Below are 21,730 nucleotides of genomic sequence, written 5' to 3' on the forward strand. Positions count from 1 at the left end.
TTGCCTTTGATGCAATTCCAAATGGAGAAGGCTAAAAATACAGTTATCATCTGCATCCAAAGAAAACTATTGTGTGATCGTGACTCCTTCCTAAGATCCTCCTTAAAGCGGCACTTTTCTTTTAAATTAATACATTTTTATTTTGTCCAATCTGTATGCCTGGTATGTCAATACAATATAACCAACTTATACAATTGGGGTGGTTGTATTTGGTCTCCCTGCTCTTCTATTGAGAAATTTAGATCATGTCAAAGGTCTTGTCTCACCTAGACACAGGATCTGACCCAAATGTGTACCTGATGGTCAAGATTCAATTTATCCCCTGAGCAAGCAGGTGCAAGCTCAATGGTAAAAAAAAATCAGCACTTGCGCAGGAAACCGGGTTCAAATCCGGGGTAGAAGAGGAAAGTTACATAGTGCAGCTTTAATGAGCGCCCCCAATATAACCCTCTCCTCACATTTATATGACCTGATGTTGCAATTCTTCTTTTGGTTCGCCCCCTCCTTTCTGATGGGGTCCTGTTCTTGCCTTCATATTTCACAATCTTCTCAAAAGTACAACAACACAATAACATGTTGATATCATCTCATTTCTGGGAACGTACGGTCCATTAGTCTTAATATTTGTGACAAATCCTGATTTGTACAGCTTCTAGAATTTTCCACTTCCTTCCCAGACGCTCTGAGTGCTTTCTGACTGGCCTTCTACTAACGTACTTGCTGCTTGCCTGAGAGAACTCACTCTGTGTTAGGGTCTGTGGGTCTATATTATATGCTTAGGGTCTGTGGGTCTATATATTTAAGGTCTGTGGGTCTATGTTTAGTAGCCACCACACTTGTTTTGCTTGTAGTATCCTGTTGTTTATATAATCATTTAGTATTTTGTGTTTTACTGATTAGTGAAGTACACAACAAAAGTAACATTCTTTGTTTTCAGTTCCATGACATTGTAAAAACAATAACATATGAAAGAATTACATAGTAAAATAAATAAATAGCTACTATGTACAGTAATCATAGCACACTTTTACTTGCTTTGAAGGTGGCGTGTGCATGGGTCCTATTTCTAAATATATACAGTGTATTTATAAGCATATTATTACATAGCCTATATGTATGTATATGTATGGGAAATTATGTGTGCATATTTATGTGAATAATTTAGGTGTGTGAGGGGCTAGTGACTAGTGTATCATTTGCTATTTCATTCATGATCAAAGGCCACCTTTCAAATCAACAGGTCAGATTTAATGTCATTGATGGGATGCCCTTGAGGCAGTGGGGAGTATTTAAATAAAATGATCTGATATATCCTTTGCTCCCCTCACCTCAACCACCTCTGTGAACAAAACATCAGAATCAGTGTCAGTTTAAATGGAGTGCTGAGAGGTCATGCCAGCTGCTGAGCTGCTCTAAGGACACATCAGTCATGTATGTCTACATGGATAGTTGCACTTCACTAAATAGCACTGAAATGCATGCTTTAGACCTAGCTACTATATGCAGTAGGCTACTATGGTATTTTGTCATAAAGTCTTGACCTTTTATAAAATGTATTTTCCAATCGTCATATTGAATATTCTGAGTGGGCAGATCAGCTCATCTACACACGATAAAGTGTTTCTAATTTATACACCATGGGCTGTACAGGTGTCAAATAAACAATATGAATGGGAGGAAACTATCAAGAGATGAATGTTGGGGTAGGATAGAATTTAATTTAATTTTATTTCATTTAAAGTCTTCCAGGTGAAGAAAGAACTGGAGTGAATGCCTTTTAGTTTTTGTTTGTTTGTTTGTTTGTTTGTTTGTTTATTTATACTGTACATACTTATGAGGCACAGTCGGTCACAGCCATCATTCTGTGTACACTGAATGGGAAACTGGAGATTTACTGCCATCTGCTGCCCAATAAATGGATGCACTTTCCTTATGCGGCTTATTTGACTGAATTGTTGTTTTCTTGCTGTTATGGAGGTGTGAAATCACACGTAATAAAGTTAAACATGAACCGACTTGCAGAAAACACACGTTCAAGACAAGTTCATGTGAAACATTAAAGGATAATGTATGTTAAAACCTTGACTTATTTGCTGAGACTTGTAGTTTGTCATAGGAAAAAAAATACACTTCAAATCCCATGATGCTTCGCGATCTGCAAAGCCAGGTGCACGCCTACGCATCATAAACCCATCGAGTGACTGTATAATCCGCACTAGTAGCTAGAGCTGAATCCTATGCGGTTATTTGTTTAAAACCTTACTGTTTAGCTGGTTGTTTTGCATTAAATACAGCAAAAATGGACAACTCCGGGAAGGAAAAGGAAGCGATTCAATTAATGGCTGATGCTGACAAGAAAATCAAGTCATCTGGCTCTTTCATGGGAGGGATGTTTGGAGGGTAAGGAGCGATCTACTGGATCACTGCACCAAAACAAGCAGCTACTGTAGGCTCTGGTCAAATGTTTGCATACAACGCTCATGACAAGCTATACACAGACAATTTAGCATTCGAAGTGTTGTTGTTTTCTGTGCACTTGTGAGATATGACAAAACTATAATGGACATTAAGGTAGTGTTGCATTACAGGAGACGTTTCATCATGCGATCAATGAATGAACCTGGGTAGCTACTAGCTAGCCACTGTTTGGGCATGTAAACAAAATGGTTTATGCACGTCAGACTCGGCCTTATTTGACATTACTGTAAAGATGCAACTGATCCAAACCTGAATGGGTAGCCCCCCACCACCAAAATTACTAAATATCAGTGAAAAAAGATGCTTGACACATCTCTTGATAAAAAGGGCTAATACAAATAGGGGTGGGGGGGGGGTTGTTTACGTGTGTAAGGTTTGTAAACATAGCAGTAAAACAGACCTATACATTGATTTGTGAGTGGGGAATGTGTATAACACAATTTTGTTTTTAAATGTTTAAAGCAATCTTAGATTGAGCCTTTAATCACTATTTGCATGGTTTTGTGTGGTGAAATTCCCCCAGGAGTCATTTTTGGGTGAAGTAGCACATATATCCGACACAATTGAATTTACCCTATGGTTTCCTTTTCAGAATTGTAGGTAAATTCCCCAGTAAGGCCAGGTTTTAGTTGTCCAGAAGGGTTTTGAGTTTTGTCACCTAAGTGCATGTTCCTCAAACATTTAATGTTAACATGCAATAATAATACAAATAATCAAATGCTTACAATGACTGTATTTATGAAGAGTAAAACAAATAAGTATAAATATAATATATATTATAACATAATGCTAAGTTAACACAAGCTGTTTTTCACCAAGGCATCAACGAGGTTAGCACATTAATGCATCATCATATCAGTGCGATGCTTTGGGAATAACATTGATATCTGTCTGATGCAAGTACCGTAATTAGCAGATATGATGACCAATATAGTGTGCATCCCTAAATGAAATGCTACACAATATAAAAAGAAAGTGAATTGTCAGTTTTTGATTATATTGCCTCAGCTGTTAAGGGCAAGAATTGAACCGCAGTGAGTAAGAAAACGGGTTGTTTGCATGCATCCAAGGACAAAACAACAGCTAGTGGTTCTGTGACTCAGTATCTGTTTTCCAACCCTCAGTTGTAGGTGACCCAGATGATGCTGTTGTCATGAGGTATTGTGCTTATTCATTCTGGAGGGGCTTTAGACTGTCCACAATGGCCAGGCGGCCTCCGCAGTGATGTCTACTCTCATGATTGGATGACCGGAGGATTTTTACAGCTTCAGAGGGCTCCCAGGGGTCCTCTGTTTGTCCCTGAGGATAAAGCCATAGTGAGATTTACAGTGCTGCATATTGACAGGCAAACAAGCTTGACGTTAGAGTGACTTGTGGCCGAAAAATAAGCTATTGTTGAAATATGTGTTTGAGTGTGTCTCCTTTCTCTGTTTTTTGAATAGCGGACCGCACAAAGTGGAAGAGGCATGCGAGATGTACTGCAGAGCAGCCAACATGTTCAAGATGGCCAAGAACTGGACCGGTATGACACCTGTATTGTTATTATCACAAACACATCAAGTTTTAATTAAAGGAGTAGTTCACCCAAATCAATTACACACCCCATGAAGCATTGAATTCATGGAGATTTTTTTGTTTTTGTCGCATTCCTAAACCAATAATTTGATTACCGGCAGAAAGATGCAAATGTATCCGGTAGGAGACTCAAAGAGTCTCCTTTGAGTCTCCTACCGGAGAGACCGCCGGTCATCAAATTATCGTCTTAGGAATGCAAAAAAAATAAAAACCAAAAACTACATGGGGTGTGTAATTGATAGAAATTAAGTATTTTTTTGAGTGAACTACTCCTTTAAGTACATTAATCAAAATGGTAAGTTACAACCTACCTGAGAGTATATAATTGTTGCAGTAGTTCATTTCATGGGGAGAGTCACTGTTTGTGACTGTATATCTGCAAAGCACAGTAATTGTGAACATGCCTCAAGGCAACAAAAAATGAAGGTAAAATTATATGCATTATGTCCAATGTAATCTTAATATATACTATCTCTGTACATGCATGTACCCATAATGCTGCAATAAGCTTTTTTCTGACTAGCAGTAAGTACGTCGACTTCAAAGCAATAGCAAGTTAATAGCAAGTTAAGTTAAAGCTGTGGAGTTTGTGAACAATGCTGCATAAATCACAGTTTGGTGTTCAGTGGTGAATCCCCACTATACAGGTAAAATACGCATAGTAGCGTCCCTGCATCGGCAAACTGGCTTCTGTCATGTCGACTAGAATAGTGACCCACCTTATACTGTATCTTATTTGGCCAAATGGAAATAGTGAAAATTTAAAAAATGCTTAACCTCTAAGTGCAAAACGAACTAACAAGAACCGTGTTGGTGCTACTAATATATTTCTCAGTATTATTATTATTTTTACGCGTATAGATTGTAATCTACTGTACGTGTAGCTACTATACAACTTTCACATTATGGTTTACACTTCGGTCCCTTGTAAACTCGGAAATGCACAAGGTGGCGCTGTTTGACAGACCGTCAAAAAGTAAACAAAGAACTGCTAGATATTTACAGCAGTAAACTGTGGTGCTGAAACGTTTTGGGATCATCAGTGCTTCTGTATCACATTAACATTACAAAGGGTCATTTGTAAAAAAAAAATATATCACCAGCTTCATAACCTCTTCTCTGTGTTCTGTGTCCAGGTGCTGGAAATGCGTTTTGCAAGGCGGCTCGCCTGCACATGCAACTCCAGAACAAACACGACTGTGCCGTCAGTTACATCGATGCAGGAAACGCTTTCAAAAAGGCCGACCCCAATGGTGAGATGCAATGTTTCCTCATTACATTTATGTCTAAACCTCCTCACATCACATCGGTACATAGGTTTTTCATTTAAGATTTGTGTACCATACTTACATTCTACAATGTATTTGTCGTATATAGACCCCAGACCAGTGATCTTTTTTTTTAATTCTAGGATACAAAAATATATACAGTAGGACATTTTTCAGTTGTGCTGCAGCTACTGTAGTTGTACATGGTTTGTGTTTATAGGCATTTGAAAGGAGTGCATTCCAGTGCAATAAAATCATTGTTGCATGTTGCAACATAACATGACCAACAGCGTATCAAAACATACATAATAGAGAGAAATAAAATAAGTTATAATATCATACAGCCTCAAATCATTATAAAATTAAATACGTCATCATTGTAATGTTCAAATAAAGTGCTAGATGTGTCCTAGTTAATGAGCATTTTATAAAGTGGCTAGTTAGTTAGTTATTGGCTGTTACTCAGTCTATGTAAACACATGATGGAGCCAAAACAAAAAATTCCCCCCATGTGTACTGTGGTTCCTGTCACTGCCAACGCGCACTGTTGGCTTGGGTCAGGCACGACAGTGGCACTGCTGAAGAGAAGCAAACCTGGGCCTCTGTGGTGATGGGCGAGAGTTTTACCCAGACGGCACACACCATTTATGATGATGATGGTAGCCAAGACCTCTGCTAGGAAATTAGTTCTGTGTTATTCATTAGAAATATTGATGTATGATCTTTTTGGTCAGCACCAAATCACCACAATTTACATATAGAGCAGGTCAAGACCATACTCATTTACAAAGACCCAACAATTCCCCCATGAGCAAGGAAAAACTGAACCTGTGGGCGGTCATCTGCCCTGACAGATTGGTTTGAGAGAGGGAGGACAGGACACAAAGATGCTAAGCAAACAATAACTAATAATAAGCCAGTGTCTGTGGAAACGCTCAAACTGCAGGCAAGGGGTCTGTAATCACGATCCATTGAAGTCTATGGGACGAGAAAGCACAAAAACCTGGTGATGAATGCGGACAAATGGAGAGGGAAAGAGTAGGTGAGAAGAGCTCAGAGAATCAGAGGAGGTCCCCTGGTGGTCTAAACCTATTGCAACATAACATAATTGTTAAATCAGGACATTCAGCCACAGACTGCAGATTCCAGCCTGTGACCTCATTATCAGGCAAAAACGTTGTACTCCGTCCTTCAGTCCTTCTCACTTTACTTAACTGGTTCTGGAGAGCAAGTGATGAATGAATCACAGTGTGTTGAACATGTTGCTCTTCATGTGTATGTTGTTTTCAGTTGATCTACAGTGTATGTCCCCTGTTCCGCTTTGTTTATTGCTCGTTCTCTGAAATGTGTGTCTGCTATGCAGAATGCTTATGTGTCTTTTAATACTAGCCTTTAATAAGAGCTACTCCCCCCCCAGCCACCACCACCATCAGCAGCATCAAGTTTTGTCATATGAGATTGAAGACAGACGCTGTGGGCTTTTATTCTATAACCTCTGTTTGTCCCTAGATCACAGGGTTGTTGCATAATACTGTACTACTAGTTTCAGTATATTCAGCCTTTATGTGCAGTGAAGAGAGCCCTCATCCATTTTTCTCCTCATTGGGTTGACCAATCGATCTGAACTTCTTCATGGATACTGACCATTATTATGAGGAGGAAGTGAGGAAGTCGCTAATTTTCCTAATTTAAACTGTTTATAGTATGTTTGCCACAAGCTGTGGGATATGTAGTCCCATAGCCCGGATCGACGGCAACGCTGATCTGTAGTCGCAGCCTGGATTAGTGGGCAAGGGTATGGATTTGTTTTCAGAAATGAGTAGTGAAAGTACTGAGTAGTAGTAACCGATCTACAAGCTCACAATTGTGACCCGTTGTAAGGTTGTAGATTGTGGCTCCTATTTGTTGTACAATATACTGTAAGTACAGTATATATAGGGCCTAAGTAGTTAAGGATCTGTCTGATTTTAACAAAGCTAACCAATGTTGCATGTCTTTAACTGTGCCTTCCTCTTCTCTTAATGCGGCCAATAGAGGCAATCAAGTGTTTAAATGCAGCCATCGATATATACACAGACATGGTAAGATGCATGCAGACAGATTCTGCCTATCTTCATGTTCATTTAGCCTTTGCTTTTCTTGAATGGTGTGCACTTCTGTTTATTGGTGTGGTGTGACAAGATACTTTTCCCTATGACCAGAATCCTTTTGCAAAATCTAAATCTTCTAATTAACATTTGTCAAAAGGTCACATTATTGTGAACAGATTTTACAGACTTGAGTCATCTCTAGAGATATGTGTAACATGTCATTGTGTCACCTGTAAAACTGCAGCAGTACTACTTGAGGAGGGTTGAGTGGCTCCTCTGGGTAGACTCAGTTAGTAATGATTTTTTTCCCTCCATCTCCAGGGAAGGTTCACCATCGCGGCAAAGCACCACATCAGCATCGCAGAGATCTACGAGTCCGAACTGGTGGATATCGAAAAGGTGGGTGTTTGTGGGTGGATGTGTTACGTAGGAGTGTACCTCTGTATGCGTGCGCAACTGCGCATGCATGAGGTGTTTGCATGCGTGCCTCCCTGTGCATGCTTAGGGCATACGCACGTGGTGTTTGTACTGTAATCGTGAAATGAGTCTTAATCAGCCATGATCAGCCAGTGATTAACATGGGAGTGGTTAAGCCTGTTAATCTGAAGAATCTCTTTAAAGTTCATCTTCCTTTTTTGTTTTTTTTTACAGGCCATTGCACATTATGAGCAGGCAGCAGATTATTACAAAGGAGAGGAGTCAAACAGGTAAAATTTTTGCTCCACACTGCTCTAGAAATCATTATAGCATTATAGGAAATATGACATATAGCTAATGTAAAAGTATCTTAAAATTAGGTATTTAATTATTCATTTATCCACAGTAAGGGATGGATGAAATAAACAGAATAAACATTTGTTATATTTATATATATATATATTTGTACACATTATTTTAAATAAATAAATAGAATATACATAAAATATGATACTGATTAAGTGTCTGAGTCTAAAACTAGAATTGCACTGAAACATAAGTGATGGCTCTCATTCTCTGACTGCTCGCTGTGCGCTCCTCTGTCCTGTCCAGATGATCGCTGAATATTTGCAAATACAACAGGAAAGCAAGACTTTCAAACTTTGATTAGATTGGATTTAGGAGACATGGGGTGCGTTCGGAAGTACGCTCTGAGAATCTGTGATGCTCCGACCGCTCAGAATGTCTGAACGACCAGAGAGCGCCTGGGCTCCAGCGTTTTCACGGCGTATTTGCGAACGCATCCACAGGACGTGAGTGTCTTAATTCCAATGGGGAAGAGTGAGTGCGCCCACTTAGAAGACCACTTCTGTCCCATTTTTCGTACCAGTGGCGAGGCATTGGGATCTTGTTAAATTAAGGATCTGCAGTATCATTGAGCTTCCTTTTTATGTCATTAGTGTCAGCACTCATTCTTCCTCTGCCAGGCACTCGAAAGCCTGATTTATACCGTGTCCTACGACAGGGTATAAATTGGGCATAATGGCCCTCATTTATCAAACGTGCGCAGATTTAAAAAACGGGCATACGCCGAGATCACCGTCACTTTCTGGATTTATCAATATATCTTGACTTTGACTTGAGCGTCAAAGTCACATCTCACATCTGGTCTGAGGACGTGTAGGATTTGTCTACACCAGTTTGTTCCATCGTAGACATGCGGTGCAGCATTGTCTAACAATTTGACAGGCATCTGGACACGTATCTGGACACGTATCCACTCCAAAATGTATATCTAACACACTAATAAATAATCCCATTGAAAACATAACATTTTATAAAGGCATGATACAACGCATCGCAATGCAACTGTGAGCTTGTAGATCTTTTCAGTGACACTTTCATACGACAAAGCAGATTAAATATACATAAAAATGTAATATGGACATACATGGTTTCTGCATGACAGTGGCGATACGCTTTGAGTCAAGTTTCTCAATGCGTCCTTTCTCTGTCTTAGCTCTGCCAACAAGTGTCTGCTGAAGGTGGGTGCCTACAGCGCTCAGTTGGAAATGTACCCGAAGGCCATTGAGATTTATGAAGCGGTAGGTCTGACCACTCTGGTATGTTTGTACTTTGTGAGCCCATCGGCGCAGCTGGCGAGAGCTAATGAGTGTATTCTTTCTGCTTGCGTCCTTGTTTTGTGTTTGTACAGGTGGGAGCCAACACTATGGACAACCCACTACTGAAATACAGCGCAAAAGAGTACTTCTTCAAAGCCTCCCTGTGTCATTTTATTGTGGACGAACTGAACGCAAAGGCAAGTTCTCACCACCAGTGCGGCTTGTTCTATTTTCAATTATTCTGCGATTTATTCAATTGCGGACGTAGTGAAGCTGATTGAGTGATTTCACCCGTGTGAAAGAGAACCGAGTTAGAATACGTAACTATCATTCCTAGGTCCTGTCATGATGAGGAGTGACTTTTTAATCGTTTTAACAGTTAAACTATAACCACTTAAATGACTTGGTAGAGTGGACAATTAACATGGGAGAAACGCAGTGAAAATATTGTCCAAAAAATGGGTAGAGGAATATCATGCATGAGGTGTTCCTCGTTTTCTTCCCCCCCGGCCTCTAGAGTACTAGTGACACAGGCACTAGTACTATCTCACCTTGATTACCGCTCTGCAATATGTTCGGGTGCAGACAAAAAACATCTGTCAAAGCTTCAAATAGCTCAGAATAAAGCTGCAAGGCTTGCACTGCACTGTCCATTGGGTGTGAGGCAGAGATTGCATGCCAGTCTCTCATGGCTCAGTACAGTAGAGGAGAGGAGAGGTTGGCATGATATTTATTGGGTTTCTTTAGGAATATTTGTCATAGTAAACAACCAATTTGTCTGTACTCACAAAACATTATGTGAGAGATCATCATAGTCACACTGCCAGGCAGGCTACTAGAGGTCACATAGTTAAACAAAAACCCAGAACAAATGCGGTATACAGATCTGTAATGTATAGGGCCATTACGATAAGGAATACATTACCAACTATGATCACTGAAGCACCCAGTAAGGCCAGTATTAAGAAACCCCCAAAAAAAGAAAACACATGATCAATAACCCTGATGTGACCTAGCTGATCTGAATAACCTCGAAGGAATGTTATTTGATGGGTTGTGATGCTTAGTTATTTTTTACTTGAATTTTTTTTTATCAAGACTGTTACATGTTTGTATTATGTTTTGTTATATGTGATAAGTATTGTTATCCGTTTGTTGTGGACCCCAGGAAGAGTAGCTGCTTACTTTGGTGGCAGCTAATGGAGATCCGAATAAAGAATAAAGAGTTTTGGGTTGTGTAGTTGCCTTGCCATGATGTAACAAATATTGGCAAGATATTTTCAATGGTTACTCCTCCATGGTTACTATCCATAAAAAAAATTATAATCCAAATGATCCTTCCCAATGACTTTGCACGGTGAAACAGGTCTGAAGGTCACTCATAACACATGAACGAACACAAAGTGGATTCTGTATCTCTTTTTAATTAAAACGTCAACTCTGTGACAAATTCTCTGTCACTGTGATTTAAGCATTCACAAAATGTCAAAAACATTCAAAATAGCAGATTTACAAGCAAACAACACGTGAGCTTGTAGATCGGCTATTTTCGTTATTCGACCATGTAGGGGCAAGGATTTGATTCCTGTATTCGCTGTCTGCTCTCTCTTTCCCATCACTCTTCAATGTCCTGTTCCATTAACGCAGGAAAAACTCTAAAGAAATCTCTGTCTCCACAGATTGCTGTTGAGAAGTACGAGGAGATGTTTCCAGCCTTCTCAGACTCGAGGGAATGCAAGCTTTTGAAGGTACCCAGCTATTGATAATTAGGAGGGATATAACGGAAGTGTGTGTTTTGTTTTGTACTTTTAACTCTATGGCTCTGTCTCTTGCTCTGTCTGTCCAACCGTCTGTTTGTAGTCGTGTCCGAATGAAAAGTTATAATTATACCATAGTGGAATGATCATATCCCACAATGCATTGCCATGAAATAAAACTGCCAACGTTGTTCTGGCACATTGTACTCCTGAGTCTGGTGGTGACTGTAGTGAATGTCCAATTGTTTTGTTTTAAAGGAATGTTTTAGCTTTTATTTTATTTCAAGTTAAAGCTTTTACTGTTATGTACACACACACACACACACACACACACACACACACACACACACACACACACACACACACACACACACACACACACACAATTCTGCCACTAATAATAATAGCAACACATTTCTTATTTATTTTATATTTTTAGCCCTACTAGTGAGAGCATGTTGGTTGGTTCTAACTGCTTTGGCCTGGTTGGGGCTTTCAGATCCTTAGTCTTGTTTTCCTCCTGTCAATCTATTCTGTCTTTATCTCTAACCTACATTTCCTGGTTTGCAGAAACTCCTGGATGCCACTGAGGAACAGAATGCAGAGGCATTCACGGACGCGGTAAGTCACTCTAAAACTAGGTCTCGTTTTTATGGCTAACAATAACACCCCTGACGATGGGTCTTCCTGTATAACCTCAGGTAAACATTGTCTTCTAGTGAGTGATCAAACATGGTATGTCTGACAGTTACCATGAATATGTTCGAAGTAATTGTGCAGAACCAGTGTGAATGCTGCCTGACTCTTGACGCCACCTTATTCTTACGGGTGATTTCTACATAGTTGCGTGCCCATTTTGTGCACCAAAGTATAGTGTGTATCGGTGCGCGACACCGCACTACAAAGCATATCAAGCCCTTTTACGGCCTTTTCTCCATCTGTGTATAGGTGAAGGAGTTTGACTCCATCTCTCGTCTGGACCAGTGGCACACCACCCTGCTGTTGCGCATCAAAAAGACCATCCAGGGTGACGAAGGGGACCTCAAGTGACGAGGCAGAGAGAGACCCCAGGGTGCAAATGCAGCATGGAGGGTGGACTCCAGAACGGCATGCTACCCCATCTCCTACACTAAAGCCTGGTTTATATTTAGTTGCATACTGGTGTCACGCACCTAAAACAGAAGATCTACAAGCTTGTAGATTGGCTATTTCCAGTGCGCAACACAATGCGCATCAAAGTATGAATCAGGCATAACCCTCACTCACAAACACCCCTTCACTCATTACTCATTTTCTTTTTCGTGCACTAGCCGACCCAGGTTCCCCTCTTACAGGGTACATCAGAATTCTTAACTGCTGCAATCCATAGAGCATTTCAGGAGAAGTATTTTTTTATTCTTTTTCACATGTTCTGTTCTGTTCTATTCTAGTCTGTGAGGGTTCCCTGTTGCAACGCCTTTTAAAGCCAGTTAAGACGCAAACCCTCAGTTATTGTTTGTCCACATTAACCCTAGCGTCCCAAATCTGGGCATGTCATAATAGTTGAACATTCTGAAAAAAATACTCATATTCTGTGAAAATAGCAGCTCTACAAGCTGACATGTTGTGCCGCGTTTTGAGCTTGTAGATCTGCTATTTTTGCTTAAGAGATATGGTGTAGAGCGAAAAAAAAGGGGACCAAGTACAGCATAGACCCCTGGGGAACCCCGCTTATAGTAGGGTTTAAGTGGTTAAAGGTTAGCTACGTTTCCCCTTTGTTAAGGAGTGACCCAGGGGCTTACCTCATGTGGCATTAGAGACGCGGATCTGATGTTAGTATTGACATGATTTGTACAATCAGTTCATTGTTAGTCAAATATCATATTTTATTTGTTATATATTTATTGTATTTATAGTTTTCTTTACAAAATATTGTTTTATTGTCGATCCAATGCCTAGTGTGCATGGCTTCAATTTGACAAATGTATTATCAGTAAAAGTGTATTTTGGGGGTCAAAGGTAGAGTAGAAGACAGAATAACACCCTTAATGTCATAATTGTTCTTTTAAGTCAAGTTATTTCAGTCATAAAAATAGAATACTCTTTTGTTTCCATTTCAGTTTCAAACAGGAAGAGACTTGACTTCACAAAAGGTTGATGCAAAATAATGTAGACTGTTAAGACACCCATACTCAATTATCTCACACACCAATTCACCTACAGTTCTATTCCTTATTTGTGAGTGGATCAACCAGTGTAATATTATTTTTGAATGTCTGAATCTATAAGCCATGATTTATAGTTTGCCTGTGGAAAAACTGTATTTTTGAATGAAGAATTCTCGCAAGGCTTCCCTTACTCTTTCCAGGGGCAATTTCTCTTTAAAAAAATAAAACCTAAGAAAAAGAAAATACACCATCACCCATCACTCACGTTGTGCTGTATTGTATATTGTATTGTGAACTTAGCCGTATCATCGAAGGTTTGCTAGTGTAGTGCACCTTCCAAATGGCCAGTCGCTAAGCATGCCATTGTGTATAGTTAAGTGTTGTACTTTGTGTACTAGTGTGAGCCGCACCAAAGTTTTTACTAAAGGGCCAGTCATCCTACTTATCGAGCTTCTTCCAGAAAGAATAACAGTGGACTTGTTTTGACTTGACCTGTATGCTTGTTCGAATGGACAAAATTAAAGACATTTATCTCCCAAACTTCCCTTGTCTTTTTGCTGTTCATTACGGCTCATTACTAAGGCAGTTATGACATCTACTGGATATCCATTTGCTTTAAATAACTTTTATTGTACATCAAATGGCAATCCCATGCCATGTGCAGCTCATTAAGTATATTTCATAGTAATTGCAGTACATAGTAGACTACTCAAGGCAGTCTAGTCTAGAATATGTGGCCACACATTCTGATGAGACATAAAATTAAATATGATTGTTTTACTCAAGGCTGATTAAAATGAAGTAGGTGAATTTCTGCCCGTTAGAAATGGTACCTTCAAGCATTGCTTCAGTCACATAATCACAACCAGATACAAAATATATTAAAATGATATGAATGATGAAGTGGATTTTGTTTGACACCATGATGATTTTGCCCAAAGTTATCTCCTACTCAGCATTTTCAGTGGGGACTTCCTCTGGTGTTCCCTCAGAATTCATTTGTTCTGCTGTCCTTTGTTGCTCATCATCTGTGGCGGCTGGCTGTTCCACCACACACTCCTTCTCGCTGATGATCACAGTCTGAATGTCAGTGTCCGTCAACATGTCCGCCTCGGGAACCGGGGCGAAAATGGTCTGCGAGACGGCGGCTTCCAGGACCGAAGCGTTCGACACGGCGGCGGGGGGCTCTGAAACCGAGGCCAGCATGGTTTCCGAGACGGAGAGGGAGACGGGAACGGACAGAGAGGAAGAAGACATGACGGCAGCAGAGGACACGGGGAGAGGGTGAGCCATGGAGACGGGTATAGAGAAAGGGACGGAGATGGCCGAACCGTCTAGGGTAATGACATTGGCCCCCGTGCCGTCGGTGGTCATGATGGGCTGGAACTGTGTCCCCGGTGGGACCTCGCCGTGGATGACAATGATGCCACCCAGGCCACCGTGACTGATGCCGTGACTGGCCCAGTTGGCCGACAAAGTGACTGGCTCGGCCGGCACCACTATGGTCTGGGCCGAAGAAGATCCACCACTTCTGCTGCCTCCAGCACCATCGCTTCCAGCACTGCTCATGTTCTCCACTGCTGCTGCTTTCTCTGCCGTCTCCTTGGGGGAATCTTGGGGTTTCTTGTCCTCGATATTTCCATCCAGCACCACCAGGTAATTCTTCCAGGGGGCGTCTGTGTCGTGTGTCTGGGTAGATACACAACACTTAACGTTATATTTTATCATGTCAAACGTGGGAAGTATCAATGGAGAACTGATGGTTTCTTAACCCATTAAGACCTGAAGCCGATTCTAGAAATGTCTTGTAAATTCCAACAGTTTTCTGAAAAACGTATGTTTCTATATCAGTGGTTCTCAAACTTTTTCATGTCAAGGACCCTCAAAATGATATGTATTTGACCGCAGACTCCCAAAATATTTTGTTCCAGGGACCCCCAGAAGCAAAGATTTGAGTTAAAAATGTTTGCTTTAAAATAATATATATTCAAAGATTTGCACTCATGTTCCCAATTTTTCATAAATAGCAGATCTACAAGCTCGTAGTGCGGCACTCTGTGCCGCGCTACGAGCTTGTATATCTGCTATTTTTAAATTGCCAAAGTGTAAAATAATGCTTTTTAGCTCAAATCAAAAAGTGACACAGATGCGTTCCAGGTCTTAATGGGTTAAACGGCAATAACAGCCCCAAAACAAAGAAAGAATATACAGTGTCTCACCATGGTGTGCCTGCGAACTGTGGACTTGTCTGTGAAGGTGCGGTTACAAAGGCCACACATGTAGGGTTTCTCCCCTGTATGGATGCGTTGGTGCCTCTGGAGGGCGTTGAGTTGGGTAAACTGCTTCTCACATTCCTTACAGCTGTATGGACGCTCGCCTACCAATGCCAGAGAGTGGACACACGCACACAGTGAAAAAACTAAAATGACAATAAAATCCTGATTTCTCAGTCAGGAAACAGACATGCCTGGATGCAAATGACAACATGTATGCTCATATTTTCTGCATGTGCTGGTGGATTTTAGAACAGGGTTTGTCTGTATTTACAGTATGTCTTGGGATCCACACAGAAATGTGGATCTTGGACTTCATGTGGTCAGACTGTGACATCAGTCGTTTATAACGTATCTATGACGTATGATTAAATATTTGGGGAGGGTGTAGCGCGATTCCAGACCCCTTTTCTATAATAAAATGAAAGTTAAATATTTCACAAAGTATAAAAACGTTGTGAGAAAGATAAATGGAGGTGCTTCTGTGGCCTACTTGGCATTATGCACAAGAAATGTGCTCTAATCAATCCAGCGATTTGCGAGATTAGTTCCGGACAGACAGACAGACAGACAGACAGACAGACACACAGACCATCATAGACGGAAAGCCTCTTGCAGAGCCGCGCTTACCCGTGTGTATCTTTAGATGCTGATGGAGAGAGTTTCTCTGAGCAAAGCCTCGACCACACTGTTCACACTTGTACGGCCTGGAGCCGGTGTGGATGTTGGAGTGGTGCCTCAGGTACTCCTTGGACGCAAAGCTTTTTCCGCACGCCTCACACATGAAGGGCTTTTCTCCTAAGGACACCAGACAAAAACACAAACAAGAACAATGTGATGACGTCTAGTATGGTGCTGTGTGTATAGATAGCTTTGTCTTCATGAGCGCCCATGGGGACAGTTGTCTGTTGATAAGGACCAGTTCAAAGAGGGCCCCCTCCCCATCACAGAGGTGTGGTGGGGATATTGGACGTCTGTATACTTTGACTAGGACGTGCATGCCAAAAATAACTTGCGCTAAAATCCACTGTAATCGGTTATTCTGTGAGGTGGAGCGGAGTGTGAAAAAAAGCCTCATGAGCGTGCAGCGGCATTCACGCTCCACTCTGGTCTGCTCTAGACAATGCTTGTGATTCCACCAGATGTGTTTAACCCATTAAGACCTGAGGCGATTCTTTAAAATGTTTTCTAAATCCTAACAGTTTTTTGGAAAAAAAACAAAAACAAAAACAAGATTTTTCAAAAATAGCAGATCTACAAGCTCGTAGCGCGGCACTCGGTGCCGCGCTATGAGCTTGTATATCTGCTATTTTTGAATAGCCAAAGAAATCTAAAGTGACACAGATGCGTTCCAGGTCTTAATGGGTTCCGACCAGCCTCAAACAAGGAACGCCTGTGTGATGCCATGTAAACATTTCCCCGATTATCCTGTTGTGTGAGCCCAGATTTAGTGTCAAAGAAAATCAATACTGCGCCAATATGGCAACACTATGAATTTGAAGCTGATGAAAGTTGAAACCAATGTAAACACTCAATGTCTGTGTTTGTGTTACCGGTTCAGTCCGGTTTGTAAATCAATATCAAACCCTTATGAAAACGTCAACACCAGCCCAAATCTCACCTGTATGGGATCTCTTATGATAAGACAGCATGTGCTTCTGGGTAAACCTGGCGTTACATTCGTCACAGGCAAACGGCTTCTCTCCTGTGTGAGTCCTGAATATTAAAAAAAGACAAAACAAAAAGAAAAGGGGTAAAAAAGGGAGTGAATTTCAGTCCTCGTCTGCAAGCAAAAACACATTTGACTTTCACTGAGTGGCTCGTCATCATCACCAAGTGCAGAACTGGCCGGTAGCTCTACCTGTGGTGCATCTTGAGGGCAGAGCTCTGTGTGAATTTGGCATTGCAAATGGTGCACTCAAAGGGCTTGGCGCCGGTGTGCGTTCTCTCGTGCAACAGCAGGGCGGTTTTAGAGCTGAGCGCCTTCCCACAGAGAGGGCAGATGTGACGCTGACCGCCGCCTTCGTGCACCTGGACATCAGCGAGGAGGTTCCAATGACACAAGAAGAATCCAACAATCAGCAAAACGTGAAAGGCGTGCGGGTAGAAACTGGTCTCATGAAGAAGTCCCAGAACACAATCACATAGGTGTATATTATAAGAAAAACTGTTACTGGACCGATTTTGGCTAATTATGGCATAATAATCCTCCTCACCTGCCGCTGATGGCGGATGACGTCCTTCTTGCGCTTGAAGGTCTTGGTGCAGACTTGGCAGGTGAACAGCCGCTCGTCGCTGTGCACGTGTTTCTCGTGGATCTTCAGGTTGCCGCGGTTTTTAAAAGTCTGCTGGCAGGTCTCACAGCGATATACGACTTCTGATTTCACTCCATGGTACGTGCTGGTGGGAACCGCAGTGACAGGGAAACAGCTGTCAGTCAGTGACACACGTCTTTCTGAATGTAATCACATAGTGATGGAAATTATGTATTGTGCTCTATTATTATTATTATTACATAGAATGTAATAAAAGTGCACTGTGCATTAAGTATGAGCAAAGGTGCTTTTTACTGTAGACGTGTTTATGACCATTTGACATGATCGTATCCTTAAAGGTAGGGTAAGTGATATGTTTTGGTCATTTTTTAAATTTAGTTAAAAAAGTACTATATTCTGATAGTAATAATTGCTACAGAGCATTTGTTCGGTCACAGGGGTCTCTCCAGCTCTTTAGTAAACAGAATATAGTGCATTTTCAGGTAGGTGACAACATTTAAGCCAATCAGGAGAGAGCACTGAAAATGCATTTTCTGTTTAATAGAGACCTGGGAGACTCCTTTTACTGAACAAACACTCTACAGCAATGAGTACTATCAGAATATAGAGCTATTTAACACTTATTTTAACCAAAGTAAATCACTTACCCTACCTTTAAATTCAGGAATTGTTTAACTATAGATTAATATGGGTTGAACTTGGAACAAAACCATTCCATACTTTTTTTTAAACCATTTATAAATGCAAGTGTATATTTGATGAGCATTAGAAAAGGTAAACATGCCATATATACAGCTGAAAGTACAGTTATATGTGTGGTGTCAGTCTCATAAGCAGTCTCAAAATGTTAGGACAATGACTTAAGACATTCAGAAGAAACATCTTCAGCAACCGATGAGTATATGTCGCACCTGATGTGCTTCAAGTAGCTTCTCTCGTAGTGGAACGTCCGCTGGCATTTCTCACACTCAAACTGGGCCTTGGAAACTCTTTTGAGCATCCTCAGTGCGTCCCCTCCTTCTTCTTCCTCCTCCTCCAAGGACAGGTACAGGGGGTCTTCAAGGTCTTCCTCAGGCATCTCCTCTGGCTCGTCACCTTCATCCTCAGAGGCAGGCAGTCCCAGTGAAATCTTGTCATTCTCCTGGAGTGGCGCTTTGGCCTCAGGCTCAACCTCATCGGTATTTTCAACAGCGGTGTCCATGTCGGTATTCTTCTCCAAGCCCTCTTTGGCCGACTCGTCTCCTTTACGCTTCTTCAAGACCCTCACGAGGACCTTACGACCCGCCAGCCTGCTGCTGAGCCGCGTTGTTCCTCCTTCCTCGCCACGTGTGGATTCGTCTCCACCCTTGACCGCGTTTCTCACCTTTGACCTTTTAGAGCCGCCGCCCTCCCCTCTCTTCGAGCTCTTAGGCGAGAGGTAGCGCTTCCGGGTGGCCCGTCTAGGCGGTCTCTTTGTCCTGGTCTTCGGTGTCATCTCAGAGTCTGTGCCCTCCAGCTCAGCTTTTTCCTCATCTAACAATGATGTTTCTGCTGCAGGCTCCTCCGATTGTCCGGCGTCCAGGGCCTGGCTGCAAACCTCCGAAAGATCGCTGCAGTCCAACATCGCCGCCACTTCGCGGACGTCGCCAATCTTGTCTTTGGCCACCTCCACTTTGCCGGTGTACACAAACTCCAAAAACGTGGAGAAGTCTGCGGTGTGCATGTTTGAGAGGAATAGCTTGTTAGGGGCAGCATCTTGGGACAGGAGAATCCTCTTGAAGTAGCCACTGGATGCAGCGAGCATCACTTGATGGGCCGGAAACTCCTCCGCTTCTCCCTGGTAATCCACCAGCACGGTCACATCGCTCAGTTGTCCTTGCAGCCTCAGCTGGTGAAGAGAGCCCAGGATGTTCTCATGATGACTCTTAGAAGACAGCTGTACTACTCCGTCATTCATGCTTGATCAGAGCTGCAGAGAAAAAAAACATTATTAGTGTCTCACTCAATTTTTATGGGAGGCCTAGAGATCCCGTAGCCCTAGAATGGCTGATATTCCATACAGTGTCATTGAGTGCATGTATTCCATATACACAGAACACATGTTTTCGTGGAGGCATCCATCTCAGTGGCATGCTACTGTAATCTGTAGTGCTCTGTGTGTGTACTCCAATAATTAATTGCAGAGACTTGAGGTCATCTCTTGTCATATCATATTCATTTTAAAGTTCTGGCAGAAAAGGTGTAATTGGTCAAATATTGCCACTTTTCCACCAGATTCACACAGATCACATTCTCTTAATATGACAGGAATCAGGATGACATTAACAGCAGCACTTAACACATGTAAACGTCCTTCAAGCCCAGGAGCCCAGCAAGTGTATGGGACACACTAATTGACAAGCATAATTACAATTTCAGAGCACTTGTCAATTAGTGTGTCCCACACACAATGTGCTCTTTGAAGGGCATGTGCATGTGTTCAGATTGCTGTGAATGTCACCCTGTCATGTACAGAGAAAGGTGGTCCGTAGAAAAGTAGAGTTATTTAAATCTTTCTGGAAGAAAACGTGTATTCAATTAAATAATGTAATTGAATACACGTTTTCTTCCAGAAATTTTCAAATGGATATGAAACTAGATGGCAAGAAGAGCTGACTCCATGTCGCAGAAATGTATTGGTGGTGAGTACACACGGAGTGCTGATTGATTTATTGTAGCTGTAGTATACAACCCTCGTAGACGTATTTATGATTCTGACGTCTTCGATCTACGAGAGTTGTAGGGTTCACGCCCCATGGAGACATGGACTTTCTGCACTATGCCTCGTAGACACTCCAAACATGTACAAATGTGAAAATAAAGGTGCTTACCCCCAAGCCCCAAATGTTAACTGTCTCTACGGGGTAGTAGTTTTAATGCCGTCTGTGGCCGATTCTGTCGGAAGTTCCCAATGGGCGGTAGTGACGGGGCGCATCCGGTGAAACCCGGAATTACACTAAATGTAAACAGGAAGTAAACGAGGGTGAAAAAATGGCGTTCGGCCACAGAAGGCATTAAAACACTTCTTTATTGAAAGATATGGATTATTACATTAAACTACTACCCCGTAGAGCCAGTTAACATTTGTGGCTTGGGGGTAAGCACCTTTATTTTCACATTTGTACATGTTTGGAGTATCTGTGGGGCATAGTGCAGAAAGGCCATATCTCCACGGGGCGTGAACCCTACAACTCTCGTAGATTGAAAACGTCAGAATCATAAATACGTCTACGAGAGTTGTATTCTACAGCTAGTCCTGTTGGTGCACACAGACATACACTGTAGGTGAACACAGACACACAGGGATATTGTTGAGACAGACGTGCTGCAGCTGCACAGGTAAAAGCCTCAAGATGCACTGCCTTGCTCAAAGGCATTGTTGTTAATATCCTTCTAAATCATTTTGGCAGTATTTTTAAATCACCAATGCTCCCCTGGTACAGACTAATAACAATATAATAATAATGCAACGTACATTGACTGTAATCACAGACATATCCTAGTCCTAGCATCACAAACATTCACTTGGATGTAATATAAACAGTGCTAGCTGCTAGCCCTAAAAAGCTAACGTTAGCCCCTGCAGTGCAGACACAATAACATGACCAGTGTGGGCCTGTTAACATGATCTGTGAAAAGAACACGTCTCTTCTAAGTAATCCATCTGTAACGGACAACAACACACTGAACGGTTCGCTAAACGATACAAACCATGAAACAAGCTTTCTTACCGTAAGCTCGCTAAAATGGAAGCCCCCTACAAAGGTAGAGTCCAGATCCCATAGCCCGGAGGAACGAGCGCCCTGCGA

General features: G+C 41.7%; 2 protein-coding genes across 4 annotated transcripts; one reads left to right on the forward strand and one right to left on the reverse strand.

The window, feature by feature from the left end:
* The first annotated feature begins 2,211 nt into the window (after positions 1–2,211).
* On the forward strand, positions 2,212–13,903 carry napbb (N-ethylmaleimide-sensitive factor attachment protein, beta b). Of its 2 annotated transcripts, XM_080453580.1 has the most exons (11): positions 2,212–2,400; positions 3,921–4,000; positions 5,190–5,306; positions 7,356–7,402; positions 7,733–7,810; positions 8,063–8,118; positions 9,348–9,432; positions 9,543–9,647; positions 11,130–11,198; positions 11,778–11,828; positions 12,156–13,903. In XM_080453580.1, the coding sequence occupies exons 1-11, from the start codon at positions 2,300–2,302 to the stop codon at positions 12,255–12,257; spliced, it is 891 nt and encodes a 296-aa protein (XP_080309706.1). In that variant the 5' UTR covers positions 2,212–2,299; the 3' UTR covers positions 12,258–13,903. The 2 variants fall into 2 exon arrangements, with proteins under 2 accessions (XP_080309706.1, XP_080309707.1); XM_080453581.1 differs by lacking the exon at positions 7,356–7,402 and having other exon boundaries at positions 12,156–13,902.
* Positions 13,904–13,963: 60 nt separating this feature from the next.
* Positions 13,964–21,697, reverse strand: gzf1 (GDNF-inducible zinc finger protein 1). 2 transcript variants are annotated; one of them, XM_080453577.1, is made up of 8 exons: positions 21,653–21,697; positions 18,815–19,851; positions 17,844–18,027; positions 17,489–17,658; positions 17,249–17,343; positions 16,258–16,425; positions 15,574–15,731; positions 13,964–15,043 (listed from the first exon to the last, which is right to left on the reverse strand). In XM_080453577.1, exons 2-8 carry the CDS (start codon positions 19,837–19,839, stop codon positions 14,303–14,305), a joined length of 2,541 nt encoding a protein of 846 aa, XP_080309703.1. In that variant the 5' UTR covers positions 19,840–19,851; positions 21,653–21,697; the 3' UTR covers positions 13,964–14,302. The 2 variants fall into 2 exon arrangements, with proteins under 2 accessions (XP_080309703.1, XP_080309704.1); XM_080453578.1 differs by lacking the exon at positions 21,653–21,697 and adding an exon at positions 20,753–20,886.
* Positions 21,698–21,730: the final 33 nt, after the last annotated feature.

The sequence above is a fragment of the Gymnoscopelus braueri genome (assembly GCF_963280865.1).
Source record: "Gymnoscopelus braueri genome assembly, chromosome: 16".
Classification (NCBI taxonomy): Eukaryota; Metazoa; Chordata; class Actinopteri; order Myctophiformes; family Myctophidae; genus Gymnoscopelus; species Gymnoscopelus braueri.